Raw genomic sequence first — 14,194 nt, forward strand, 5'->3', positions numbered from 1 at the left:
CTGCAGCCGGGAGATGTTTGCATAGCTTAGCTTAAAATTAAATACAAGAGGAAAATTCTAGCCTGGCTCTGCCCAAAGATAAGACAACATTTGTGATATGAGTTAGATAACTAGAAAAGAGAGTCACTGCAAATGGTCAAGAAATAGTCCCAAAACACATTGATATTATAAACTTGGATTAAGTCCATTTTAGGTGTTGTCCTAATCACAATATAAATGCATGCACAACGTTTTCTGTCCCCTCAGAGGTGGCTATGATGATGCCTTCATGGCCCAGCTAGAGGGGAACCTGAATCCCTTTTTCCAGGCCATGTGCCGAGCACAGACCCTGCAGTTCCCCCACAAACGCAGCAGCATGGTCAGCCTGGACAGCATCCGCAGAGACCCGCGCTGGAGGGACCCCAACCTGCACGAGGTCATCTCCATGCTCAGCCACCCAATGGACCCGGTCAAGTCCAACGCGGCCGCTTATCTGCAGCACCTGTGTTATGAGAATGACCGTATCAAGCAGGATGTTCGCCAGCTGAACGGCGTGCCGATCCTGGTGGAATTACTGGACCACCCTAAACCTGAAGTCCACCGTAAAGCCTGTGGTGCTTTGCGCAACATTTCCTTTGGGAAAGACCATAATAACAAAATGGCCATCAAGAGCTGTGATGGCATACAAGCTTTGGTCAGACTGCTGAGGAAGACCAGCAGCATGGAGGTCAAAGAGCTGGTAACAGGTACAGTGAAAATTCTGAGGGTTTCTCGAGCCTTAAAAAAACATTTTATTTCTACAGCTCCAGTATTTTTGTTCTCCTGCAGGCACTTTGTGGAACCTCTCCTCACACGAGCCACTGAAGATGATGGTCATCAACCACGGCCTTCAAACTCTGACCGACGAAATCATCATCCCACACTCGGGCTGGAGGAGAGACTCGGCCGATCCCTCCAAAATGCATAGCGCTGATTGGACCACAGTGTTCAAGAACACCTCTGGATGTCTGAGGTAATCTCTGCTGCTGCTGTCAAGGAGTGAATGACAAATGTTCCTGAAAGCTGAGGTGTGATAGAACCGAGTTGTTTCTGCAGGAACGTCAGCTCAGATGGAGCGGAGGCTCGACAGAGGTTGAGGGATTGTCAGGGGCTTGTGGATGCGCTCCTTCACGCCCTGCAGTCAGCTGTTGTCAACAAGGATACTGACAATAAGGTTCAACACACTGACATATGATTTGAGATTTGAGAAAAATATACAATTCGAAATGTGTTTTTAATACATGAGTGTATATACTTTCAATTTGTGTAGCTGTACACATTGCATTTGCAGTTCTCCAAAGTCATTTTTTTTGAGAGGAAAAAATCTGATTGGAATCCTCTGTCATTGTTTGCCATTTTAGTCGGTGGAGAACTGCGTCTGCATTCTGCGAAACCTCTCCTATCACGTTCACAAAGAGATACCAGGAGCTGAGCGATTTCAGGAGCCCCACTCCAGTCTGATGAGGTCGGTCGGGCAACAAAAGAAGAAGAATGAACCTGACTGTTTTGGGGGAAAAAGGCCCAAAGGTTAGTCGACCATAACACATTGCAGTTCATGAAAGCCAGCTTATTCTATTTGTTGTTTTTCTTCCTTCCTCTCCTCACATAACAATCACATTTTCAGGTTTTCATTCCTTGACAGTTGTAAAATCTTCTAGTATCTCCGCAAACCAACCGTTTTCTGTTTGAACATCTTACTTTGAGCGTGTGTTGCCTTCGAGCAGGGCGTTCACATTCTCTGCCCTCTTTTATGCCAATGAGAGCCTGAATATTTCATCATCCTGCTCAGTAGCTGATGATAGATTTCACTCAGTAGGAATGCCAGGTTCCAAAAACTGAGAAAGTTGTCTTATACTTTGTTACATCAGTAATGTTATATCTGTTTTTTTTATTATTTATTTTACAACTGATGCAACAAGTAGGACAATTTCTAGATCGTGAAAAACCCACAAAATATGTAACCTATGTAAGAACCAGTTTCAATTAGAACTGATAAACAGCATTAATGGACTGCAGCTGTTTATGCTAGAAGGGAACAACATAGTGGAGAAACAATAAAGTTGGAGTTAATTGTGATTTACAGTTTTATAGCTTTTTACCAATGCTAACCTTCCAGAGCTAATTGCACAAAATTGACGAATGCAGCGCTGAGTCAAATGTGAGGCAGGATGTGCCTGTTCTTCAGCAGCGTCTGACACCACATCGAGGAGCTCTGTGCTTTGTCCTCCTCCTGCATAATCTAATCTTATAGTCCCTGTTCTGTCTCTTCTTTTCCTTTCAAACCCTATTCACCAGAGGAGTGGTTCAATCAAGGTCAGTCTGCACAATACTCCTGAATATTTTTATGGCAGTTTTATGGTGGTTGGATATTTGCTGTCATTGTGTATCTGTGTACAATGAAAACTGGTGTCTGTGTTTGTGTGCATGTGTGTGTCTGTGATGTACAGGTTGGAAAAATGGATTTATGGACAGAAAGTACGGTACATTGGATTTACCAAAACGCACAGAACAAATGAAAGGTATATGTTTTCTGAAAACGTATAGAACTTTACCATAAAACGTTACAGCTCAGATTTAACAAAATATTGATTGCAGTAAGACTTATAGTAATGTTATAGCAGGATGTACATTAGAGGGTGAATAGATCATATAGAGTTTTTTTCATATGTCATCATCATACTATTATGAAGCATTTGCATCTGCTTTCTGTGCTGTTATTTGTTTTATATGCATGATGCTGGCATGGCCTGAAAGGGAATTCATTTAAATTCAAAGCCACACGTCAACACCTGCACCACTTGATGAGATTTCATTACTAAAACAAAAAGACCCACCAACCAAAAGACTGATAACATTTGTATCTGGCAACATCTAGAAGAAGAAGAATTACCCTTGCGGCAGGGACATGTATTTGCTCAGGTTTCTGCATGACCTACAGTATGTACATACCTCAGAGATTTGTGCAGCTTAACTATCTTTATGTTTTGTGTGTAGCCTTGTGGCCAATTTTAATCATGGATTCATGCTGTGTACAGAAAAAAAATCCCACAATAGTAGTTTAGGACTGAACAGAGAGGAGAGCAACGCTGATGCCTCCCACGCTGCAGCCAGTAAATGCAAATCAGAATGACAAGCATGTTACGATCCTGGGTCAGCTTTATACCAATTGTCAGGTGTCCAGCTGCTGGCACACATAAAATAACCTCTGCAGGAGGCTGCTGGACTAGTGATTATCTTCCATGCATTTTTATTAATCATCACCCAAATATTCTTATCTTTCTAACCTTCCGTATCTTCTGATACATAGAGGAGATTCTGGAACATCGTTAATATATTTTCCATGTATACAGTTGGATTGACAGTCCTACCTGACTTTCTCTGCCTTTGCTGTTAAAGGGTTGGAGCTGCTGTACCAGCCGGAGGTGGTGAGGCTCTACCTCTCTCTTCTCACCTGCAGTCACAACCACAACACCCTGGAGGCGGCTGCAGGAGCATTACAGAACCTAGCTGCGGGACACTGGGCTGTGAGTGGTTTGGAATAGTGACACTCTGCTGACTAATTCATAGTGGATTATTTTACTTGGATGCTTAGACCTTGCATGAGTTTCATTTAAATCTAACACTTACTGCTGAGAATCATTATAATTATTCCAAAAAAGATTACTGTGGCTGCTCTCATTTTGTCTTGATGTTGTACACTGTCCACTGAACATATCCAGGGTTCATCGGTGAAGTAGTAGTAATATTAAAGTGTGAAATAGGACAAAGACTAGAACTCAATAGAACACATACCTCCGCTTATGAAACCACATTTAAATTCACTAGATTTTTTTGGATCCGCACCAGAAAACACTCATAAATATCAGTCCCCTTAACATCTCCTGAAAATGTTGAAAAACATTGTTAAAGAAAGAATTCCTTGATCCCAGCCCCTGATCCGCATTGGCACCAGAATCGAATGGGTTCTTACTTGATCCATACTGCACCCTTCCTATAAGTTTTTAGTGGGAATCTGTGAAGTAGTTTTTCCGTAATATTGCTTACAAACACACATACAAACCAACTGACAAACAAACAGTTTGATCGTCTTTATCTAACAGGATTCTCAAGATTGACTTTGTCACCATCCTACATAATCAAAAAAATCTCTTTCACTGCAAGGTACTCCAGGTGGTTCAATTGTTGTGCCACTTTATTTTAACATCAATGCTGCTCATTAAGGCCTGAAACACTGGGATACTGAATTACATCATAAACATCAGAGCAGCTGAGAGAATTGAGCGTCTCATTTGTGCTTGTGATAATATGAGTGGTTTTGAAAAAGGTGGAGAGATGACAAACCCCTGAAGCAATCGCTCACAGATACTTCCAAACATGCTGCTGTCAATCAGCTGTCATATCGGTTGTGTCTGCAGTGGTCCAGCTACATCCGGGCCACGGTGAGAAAAGAGAAAGGGCTGCCCATCCTGGTGGAGCTGCTGCGCTCGGATGTGGACAAAGTGGTGCGAGCTGTGGCCATTGCTCTCCGCAACCTGGCCATGGACAGGAGGAATAAAGACCTCATAGGTTCAGGCTTTTAATTCTCACCAGTATACCCACGGCTCTGTAACACCTGCACACTCACACTAAGTTGGCCACGCCGTCTGTCATTGCAGGGAGTTATGCTCTGAGGGACCTTGTCGGTAATCTTCCCTGTGGGCAGCAGCACCCGGCAAAGAATCTGGAGGGAGATACAGTCGTCTCTATTCTGAATACCATCCATGAGATCATCACAGATAGCCCAGAGAATGCAAGAGCGCTCATACAGGGTCATGCTGTGCAGAAGCTGGTGGCCATAAACAAGTCCAGGTAAGTAATCTCTTTATAAAATAATAATAGAACAGCCAAAAACCCAAATTGAAACTCTCAAATGTTATCCTTTTGTAAAAATAACATAGAAAAGTAAAGCACAGTGCATTGGTTTTATTGGATTAGTTCTGACATGTCTTTGATGCGATAGTTCATGATATCATGAGCATGATATCCCAGGGCAACCAAAAATGGATTTTAATCATCAGCACAGTGTTGTCTCAGAGCTGTCCTCTGTTGTTTACCATAATGTCTGATGATTTGTCGTCAGCCAATCAGCGCGGGAGACCAAGGCAGCGTCCCAAGTGCTCCAGACAATATGGGTCTACAAGGACCTGAGAAACACTTTAAACAAGGCCGGTTGGAACAAGAGCCACTTTAAGGTATTTGTTCCTATTACCTGGTCATTTAAAACTCAGCATGCACAATGGACAACATAAACTTTAAAGGGTAAACCATCATGGATGTGGCATGCCAATACAAACTACTTTATACCTGGTAATATGTGTTGAGAAATAAAATTGCTTGTTGCAGTGAAAGAAAAGCTTTGACTGAGACGAGTTGGATGAAAAGGAATCAGTAACCTTAAGCGTATAGTTTTCCAAATGTTATGTCATTTTATATCAAGAACAAAAAGAAATCGTATATTGAACAATGTTTTGGCCCTGATTTGGCCCACATCCGGCGCACATACCACATGGACTGTTGGCACTTGGGCAGACCGCTCCTGTCTGCCAGATCTGGGCCACAAGTAAGCTATAGCAATACCGCATTTCAACCTAAGGTACCAAAGGTTGGAAGATAATATTTTGTGTTATTTGGGCCATATTTACCATTTACTACAGGGGCCAATTTAGGTTCAAATCCCCACATCTGCTATTTTACAAGTGGGACTCTTTAGTCTCACATCCATTTTGTCCAGGTCACAAGGAGGCCGGAAGTGTCTCATCATCGCCTGAAGTGGTCCACATCCGTATGCTATCTCTCTGCTGCCATCCTGTAACATAATTCATTCTGTCTTTCAAAGCCAACGACCACAGGAACGACTAAAAAATCCAAGAGTGCAAAGCAAGGCGGCGATGACATCACTTTGCCTCTCATGGACAAAAACCAAGGTCAGCAAATCAGTGCATGAATTCCCTCAGTGAAATTATTTTAAAGCATCATCTGAATGAGAAAAGTGTCCTTCTAGCTCAGGGAACAAAAAGCAGGTTTTAAACATATTGTGGGTCTTGTCATGTCACGGACAAAGAAAATGTTCAGTCCCTGACTATATTCTTCTGGAAAATAGCCCTGAACCAATGATGTGCTGCTGAGGTTATCAGTGCACAGACTTGGCTTATTAGCCTGAGCAGCTTCTCCCAGAGGCAGAGCAGGCTCACGCATCAGCAGTCACATTTCATTTGAACATTATTCCAAAAGGGCACTTTCCCACATCGAGAGCGACCTCTAGCTTCCCAATAAAACAGAATTTTATACGCTACTTTCAATGACTTATTTCATTGTATTTGCCTGTTTCTCTTTCTGGTCTCTCAGTCTGAAATGAATAGATAAGACCTTGTGTTTCTTTAAAGGGCAATAGGCCCATAGCTGGTTGGATCTGCAGTATTAACATTTTAAAACATGTGGGTCTATATCAAACCTTATTAAGTTCTCAAAAGTCTAACTCAGTTTTCAAAGTCTGACATTTATTTGATGTTAGAATTTTCATAAAAAGATGCAGAAATTTAATTTCAATGAGAGAGAGAGAGGGATTGATATTTCAAGTATGCTACTTGAGACAGGAGCGGTAGCAGCGTAATCTGCGTGAAAGCTAATTGACTTGACTGCTCCCGAAAAGAGAAGCCAAATCATCTTGATCGCCCCCTGGTGGCTGGCTGCAGTATAAGTCCCACCACCCAGTGAAATGACCCAATTAGCCTTAAAAGCGCATTGTAGACAGACACAGATAGACATTTGTTGACTGAAAACTTTTTTTAAATTTAGTGTAACATTTTAATAACTATGGTTTATGTAACATTAATTAAAAAGAGGCATAACCAATGGAGCATCGGGCCACTTTCTTGACTTCAAATCATTTCAATAAGTATAATCATGTAGCTGCATTAACATACAATATACTGCTTGGTGATTCATCAGATTTATTTAATCAATGCATTAATACAGGGAACTTGAAATTTCGACACTTAACTTTGGCTAAGTTACAGATGTAGGCTAATTTGTTAGTTGGTTAATTTCTTGCCTGAACTTACATTTAACTGACCTTTATTGAACAGATATGCTATAATAATATATAATATTGAACCTGTCTGTGGTAAAGGGCTCTTTTATTTAGGGGAAAGAACCCTGAGGTTCCTTATTGTGTCATTTTAAAGTGACTGAACTCAGACTCTCCTATGGTTCCCCATTACAAGTGACTGTTCTCTTCATCTACATTTTTCTAATCCTTGCCATATTTTCTATTGTATTATTTGAAAGTATTTCTTTTCTTGCAGATGTATATTCCAGTTTAGAGCCAAACGACAGAGTTGGAGATGGGAAAGGAGCTGTTGTGGAAAGAGATGCTCTACAGGTGATCTGCGATTTGAATGCACTGAATGAAAACCTCAGAGACATCTCATTCACTAATTGCTGACTTCATAACCTTTGCCTAGTATGGAAGAAATGCAGATATCAACTATGCTTTGAGGGATTTTATTTTTAACAAGGATTCTTGTGACGTGTGTTTGTAACTGTCAGGGTTTGTAATGCCAATAGACTAACGCTGTCCATTTGCATATTTCATGACCTATAGGCCACAAGTGAAAGAAAACACTTCATCAGAGCTGGCAGACCTGCGGTGGGCCTCATGGATAACAAGCCTCCACCGCTGGACTCCTGGGTGTAAACATGACAACACGGCCGCTCGCGCCGGTTAAATCCTGCAGAGACAGTTTCCAGTGGTGAGATATGGATTTGTGCCATTTGATTATTCTTGTGAAGACTGAGGAATACATCCAGTTAGAAATCATTTTCTTTGTTCATAGAAGATAATGTGCCAAACATTTACATGTATTTATTATGGAGATTATTTGGCAATAGGTTGGATGGATGATATGTTTGAAAATCAAGATGGATTACTTATGATATGTGAAATAGACTAAATATGCAAACTGGTGAATGGAGACTCCAAAGAATATGACATGTACAGTTTCAGTTTTACTGACGAGTATGAGATTTCTAATATTTCGAGTTTGTTGAGCCATGAAGGCCCGAAGTGACACATGGATCTGTTGTTGAAGAAGATTGTGATATAAAACGATTTTTAAAATACTTTTGGTCGGTGTTTGAGATCATTAGGATTAGGGCTCTCGTCAGCATAGTCATCAAAAACATGCAGATGATTTGGAATTCATTTTATTGTTAACAGATAAATCATCGGACTAGACTGTGCAGTCATTCGCTAACTGTCTCTATTCCATTTGATTCACGATCGGCAGAATGAGATTGTAAATGTGTAACAAAGGACTGTTAATACTCCAAATGAAGGCATTTATATTGTAATATTTATTGTAATACCCATGTTATTAATTAAAGGTCATGTGTATTATCTTATAGTAAGTAATCCTACATTCAATACAACTCTGCTTTGCAGTGGTCCTTTTTGCATTGCGATGTTGACTGAAAAATGAAAATAAATGACGTGCATAATTTTAATTTTTGGTTATATTCTATTTTTATTAATTATACACTGAGTTATATGTTTTTTTCCCATTTTCTATGGGTGACTTTTCCTTAAAAATCACTTACTGACCAGTAAAAAAAAACATTAATGTTGCTCTGGTTAGACTGAAGTGAATAGATAAAAACCTTAGCTGGGTTTTTCTTATAGGCAGTGACTTGTGGATGTTCCTCTTTGAAATGTCCCCCCCCACACTGGGTGAAAAATCATAAATATTATCTGTATAAGCAGTTCAAACACAGCTACAAAGGTGGGTTTAGGCTGGATGTCAATTGTCAAACGTAAAAGAGGTTTTCAAGTTTTCAAAAAACAGCGGAGCTCCAAAGAGGCCAAATGTGTTTCAATTATTCAAGGAAAACAGTCTGAAAAACTCACACATGCAGACACAAAATAAAGCTAATAAATGGGAATATTTATACAGGTTTAACAAAAGTTGTTATGTAGCTTGTAACCAACTATAATAAGACCTAACTCTGCAGCAGTTATTGCAATAGTGGAAGTAAAATATTATAACAGGAATTTTTCCAATGACTTTGTTTACCATGCATATGCCCGTTCTTTAAAAAATAAGTAATATTGCAATAAACTGACGTAAAAAGTGGATTCAATCCTAGTTTTGTTTTACTAACTGAATATTTCTTAACCGCTGCAAAATTATATAATCCAGCCACATAATGCATAGTGATCTAGCAGTGACTCAGCAAGGGATTATCATGCATTAACTTCCATAAATAGCAACACACACAACACATGAACAACAACCAATGAAGTTTTTGTTTGTATTTACATTTTCTCCTCAAAAGTGACTCTGTGTAAATAGGTTTATAAGCAGTATAAATATTATTTAACTAATTTTTAACTAACGGTAAGTAACTGTTTGTGAGCTTATATTCAGTTGATGGCAATGATCACATGTGAGTTGTCAGAAAACAATTATTAGAAAATAAAAACAGTAATTAGATGAAAGTACAAGTATAAATCAGCATCTTCACCACCCAGTGAAAATGTTTAGTGCTGTCTTTTTTAGAAAGCAGAGTTACAGATGTTAGGTGTACACTGGCCTCTTGTGGAGATTGCAATGTATAAATTAAACAATAATATTAATTGATGACATAACAAAGTTTTGAATCTTTATACATTTAAAAGATACTGAAAATGTGATTATTTCCATATCTCTACATTTTCTGGACTTTATTCGGCAGAACATGATCATTATTTTAATTGTAGCATGGTGCAACACATACATAGGGATGTTAGGTTAAAGTAATTTCAAATGCAGGTCATTGGTTTGTCAAGAGAAAGTTGCGGATCAAAATGAGTTTGAATATCAGTTGAATTTAAAGTGAGTGGGGTGGAGTGGGGTGGGGGGAGTACACGGCCATGGTGACATCTCCACACATGTCAGCACAGCACATTGGACAGCACAGCCCTGCCCTCACAACCAGACCACAAGATCAACGAGGGCAGAGCTGTTTTCTCTTTGCCCCCAACACCAACCTGTTGTCCTTTTAAACCAAGGTCAGCCCTCCCTCAAAAACCTAGAAGTGTCCTCTCCCAAAGGATCCATCACATCTTCTCATCTACTTCTCAGTCTCTGGATCTAAAACCATTCCTCCATTCTCAACCATGGTCGCTCCAGTCTTCTCCAGCCTCGGCTTTATCAGCTCCCTGAATGTCCTACTTCTGGCTTTGACTGGCCTGAACTGGAGCAGTCCCATCAGGCCCCACGAGACCCAACGCAGGGCGTCAGTCGACAAGGATATGGGTGATAATCTGCTTCTTGACGTGCAGGACTTTATGAGGCAGTTTCTGTCCACGCTGAACCTCACAGAGCTGAGGCCCCAGTCCAGGCCGCTCGCTGCCCATAAGGAGCAAACTGAGTACATGTTGGAGCTGTACAACCGCTTTGCCAACGACCGCACTTCTGTGCCCTCGGCCAACATTGTGCGCAGTTTCAAGAATGAAGGTACACACTTGTTTTGTTTAACACCACAAGAATCTTGAAAAAATTGCTTCACTTTTTGTCTCTTAAGAAAACATAAAAATATAGGATGTTAAAAAACCCGAACTGCTTAACATAAAGGTTAAACAAAAAAGGTCTTTGATTTATGGAAACCAAAGTGATTATGTGATTCATTTGAAATAAAACATTTTTAATAATATGATTTAAACCAACTTAATGCATTTGTTATGATGAAGCTGTGTTTTTGATGCAAGGATACGTTTTAATATTTAACAGTATAACGTGAGTTTTGATCATGTAAATGCATGCAAAACGCATTGAGACACACTTATTGATATTTTAATTTCAGATTCCTCCCCCTACAGTTTAACGGCCAGGGGTGTGCGGATATATCCCCTGATGTTCAACATCTCCATGCCCCATCATGAGCACATAACCATAGCCGAGCTTCACCTTTTCACCCTGGTCCGGCGGGCCCAAAGACAACATTCTGGCCTTGACTGCAAGGTGACCGTTTACAAAATACATGAGGGCGTTGTTTGGACAAAAGAGGTGGGGAAAGAAGGCAGAAGGAGGGATAAAGAAGAGGTGGTGGAGATGAAGGATTTGGAGGAACTGGTGACAAAGCGTGTTCATGCCAGAGATAACAGCTGGGTGTCGTTTGACCTGACTCATGTGGTTACGCTCTGGCGGAAGTCGGGGTGTGCGGTTAACAGACTGGAGGTTCACATCACGACTGTTGAGGAGGAAGGGGCCACACGGGACGTCACAGAGGAGGGTGAAGCCTTGGTTGAGATTGATATCGACAGGAGCTCAGTGGGAAAACACAATGCAGTGATGATTGTGTTCTCAGATGATCAGAGCAGGGACCACAAACAGGATAAACAAGAGCTCACCCAGATGATTGGACACGAGAATGACCTCGTTGAAAACGCAGGCCACAGCCAACAAGCTTTCTGGGGGCACGCCAATCACAACGCTGGCCATGCAAACCAGGACGACCTGGATAAACAGTCTGACCTGCAGCTGCAGTCCAACCTTATCTACGACACACCTCCCCGAATCCGTCGCAATGTTAAGAGCGAGTCGTGCAAGAGGACCCCGCTCTTTGTGGATTTTAAAGACATTGGCTGGGACACGTGGATCATCCAGCCTCTGGGCTACGAGGCCTACGAGTGCAAGGGTGTGTGCAACCCACCCATGACCTCCGAGGTCTCGCCCACCAAACACGCCATAGTGCAGACTCTGCTGAGTGTTAAGAGTCCAGAGAGAGCATCGCGTGCTTGCTGTGTTCCCACTAAACTGGAGCCCATATCACTCCTTTATCACGATAACGGCGTGATCACGTTCAATCACAAGTACGAGGGGATGGTGGTGGCGGAGTGTGGATGCAGATAGTCCTGAAACACAGAGAGATAGAGACTGCACATTGCACACATCTTCTCATGTTTCCACAATATCTACTCGAGTCTCATACAGTGGCGTGTGAAAAAAAACTACACAATTCTGGACATAGTTGTAAATTAGTAATGGACACAAATTTGTACTAAATGTTGTAAATTTGCAATTGTATAAAGGAAAACCAGTTATTATATTAATGTAGAATATAAAGCTGTCAAAGCAACGCTGCAAATGTAATTCAGTCTGTCCTGATTTTTGACAATTAATTGGGGGGTTTGGTATATGAGAGTGTTTTTGCGTAACTCCACAATTCATTTTTAAAAAGGAAAATGAAATAAATTCACATCGTTGCATCATCACTGCAAAATATTCTACAAATCTGAGGTCGACCATTTAGGCATTTTTTATTGATGAAAATTATATTGTGATAATTATTGATAGTGTTTTATGCCCATGCTACATAAAAGAAAAAAAACATAATGTCCAACATCATGGGGAAAATATTTGTTTGACCTTTTTGGAATCAATCAGGATTTGTCTAATTCACTAAGTTAAATATTGCAGTTATACCATCTGATGCAAAAACAAAATGTATGTGTCAATAAATCAATATGCATGTGATCAAAACCCTGTGTGCAGTGTTTCAACGTGCACAATCTGAATTTTGTATTATTTGCAGAAGCAGAATAGCCAATACTAAATAGATCAAATTCATACTGCATCAATATGTGAATTGCCATCACGTATTCTTCTCATTTCAGCTACATTTAGTTGTGGCAGATGCACAAGTTGAGCGGCTCCAGCTTATCCAATCTGAACTACTCTGTCGTGACAAATACGTTATACCCACTATATTACAATGACTTGCACTACTGTTAGTACTCTATATGTTTTTAAACATAAAAACTATCTTAAATTCAGTTGTAATTAAATCACAGTGATGCCAAAATGCTTTATAAGTAGGAATATATATATATTGTTTCTTTGCCCTATGGCATGTTGGAGCCATGGAGATGATTTTAAAGCTGTGACATTTCTCCTTTCATTTGCTCTCCAGAAAATCTATTGTTGCTGGCTTTTGATCACTGGAGGATTTTCACGGTATCTCTGAGCTCTTCATGACTTCATGTCTGAAAAATGTACAGTTTGTGTTACCTAACGTCGCTGTCAGCTGCTGTGAAATCTTTCTTGACACTATTCATTCATATCCTGCTTTTTGGTTCTCACGCAGACATTAATGTTATTATAGTTGTCAAAAAAATAAAATATCTGAAAGCAATTTGATTGTGCAACTTGTGTCATTGCCAGGTGATCGCAGCATTCCCCACCTAACAACCTTAATCCCCATCCCTCTCACGTCACATGCCTAAAGGGCCTCTCTCTACCCGCTTCCATGCCACGGCGATAAGGAGGTGTTAGAGCCTGGAATCTCGTAGACCGTCACTCAGGATGAGACGCCACTCCAAGTGGGAGCATTTGTGAGAAGGTGGTGTCAGATTCCTGGTCTCCAACGCAGACATGCTCCATTGACAATCCTGCCGTCAGGTTGCTCTGTGCCCTCTGAACCCTTCTCACTTCCTCTTTCTGACACGAGCATGCTGACACCCTTATCGAGGCCACGGCAACAGTACAAATGGAAAAAAAACATGTCACATCATCACCCAGCTTCTGCTGTTAACAGTTGGAAGCCGATAACAATAATGGCATAACACTGTGGAACTTTTTAAATTAATAGGATCCTCACTCTGTGTTCAGATTTGTAAAGGCCAAGTGTGCAGGGCAGAGATATTGACAAACTGGTCTTCCAGCATAAAACTGAAATACAACTTTAACTATTATCCTTTTGCTGCTTTGGCTTAAAGATATATGGCTTTTGTTAATACAGTGACTTTAAGGATTTAATCAATATTCTTATTCACCAGGACATCCAGGTCCAAATTAGCCATTAAGAACAAGCCACTTAATTTTGCTTGTTAGTTTGATTTGTGCTCCTAAGTACATTCTTGTTTATTTGAAAATACTAAATTGGACAGTTTGTTTTATGAACTACATGAACACATTATGCACTGGCCTAAACTCAAAGTTCACATGAGGACATTTTCTGGTAATTGTGTGCAAATGAAAGCATTCTCAATATTTAAATGTACAAATGGCACAGTCAGGGTATTACGTGATCAGATACCATAGAATGATTGATATTATATTGTATGATTTGTGACATAATCAATGAAATGAACGACAAG

General features: G+C 40.4%; 2 protein-coding genes across 4 annotated transcripts in view; both read left to right on the top strand.

The window, feature by feature from the left end:
- Positions 1–8,786, top strand: part of arvcfa (ARVCF delta catenin family member a) — a 96,018-nt gene extending 87,232 nt beyond the window's left edge. Inside the window, exons 4-16 of one of the 3 annotated variants that reach the window (XM_020081776.2) lie at positions 247–725; positions 808–991; positions 1,075–1,192; positions 1,380–1,545; positions 2,314–2,331; positions 2,466–2,537; positions 3,415–3,542; positions 4,434–4,584; positions 4,674–4,866; positions 5,138–5,249; positions 5,894–5,981; positions 7,362–7,438; positions 7,661–8,782. In XM_020081776.2, the coding sequence (XP_019937335.2) occupies positions 247–725; positions 808–991; positions 1,075–1,192; positions 1,380–1,545; positions 2,314–2,331; positions 2,466–2,537; positions 3,415–3,542; positions 4,434–4,584; positions 4,674–4,866; positions 5,138–5,249; positions 5,894–5,981; positions 7,362–7,438; positions 7,661–7,753 (1,879 nt within the window). In that variant the 3' untranslated portion in view covers positions 7,754–8,782. Of the gene's footprint in view, positions 1–246; positions 726–807; positions 992–1,074; positions 1,193–1,379; positions 1,546–2,313; positions 2,332–2,465; positions 2,538–3,414; positions 3,543–4,433; positions 4,585–4,673; positions 4,867–5,137; positions 5,250–5,893; positions 5,982–7,361; positions 7,439–7,660 lie in introns of all 3 variants that reach the window. The other 2 variants (XM_069514062.1, XM_020081777.2) reach the window with 2 other exon arrangements.
- A 1,195-nt stretch (positions 8,787–9,981) lies between these two features.
- LOC109626168 (bone morphogenetic protein 10-like) lies at positions 9,982–13,230 on the top strand. Its single transcript, XM_020081876.2, has 2 exons — positions 9,982–10,553; positions 10,900–13,230. The coding sequence occupies exons 1-2, from the start codon at positions 10,214–10,216 to the stop codon at positions 11,946–11,948; spliced, it is 1,389 nt and encodes a 462-aa protein (XP_019937435.1). The 5' UTR covers positions 9,982–10,213; the 3' UTR covers positions 11,949–13,230.
- The last annotated feature ends 964 nt before the right edge of the window (positions 13,231–14,194 follow it).

Source organism: Paralichthys olivaceus, chromosome 18 (genome assembly GCF_024713975.1).
Source record: "Paralichthys olivaceus isolate ysfri-2021 chromosome 18, ASM2471397v2, whole genome shotgun sequence".
Classification (NCBI taxonomy): domain Eukaryota; kingdom Metazoa; phylum Chordata; class Actinopteri; order Pleuronectiformes; family Paralichthyidae; genus Paralichthys; species Paralichthys olivaceus.

Excerpts from the sequence above, each read along its gene's own strand:
- LOC109626168 (XM_020081876.2), top strand. The coding sequence starts at position 10,214 with ATGGTCGCTCCAGTCTTCTCCAGCCTCGGCTTTATCAGCTCCCTGAAT. Across the intron at positions 10,554-10,899 it reads GCGCAGTTTCAAGAATGAAG|ATTCCTCCCCCTACAGTTTA; the intron begins GTACACACTTGT and ends TTTTAATTTCAG.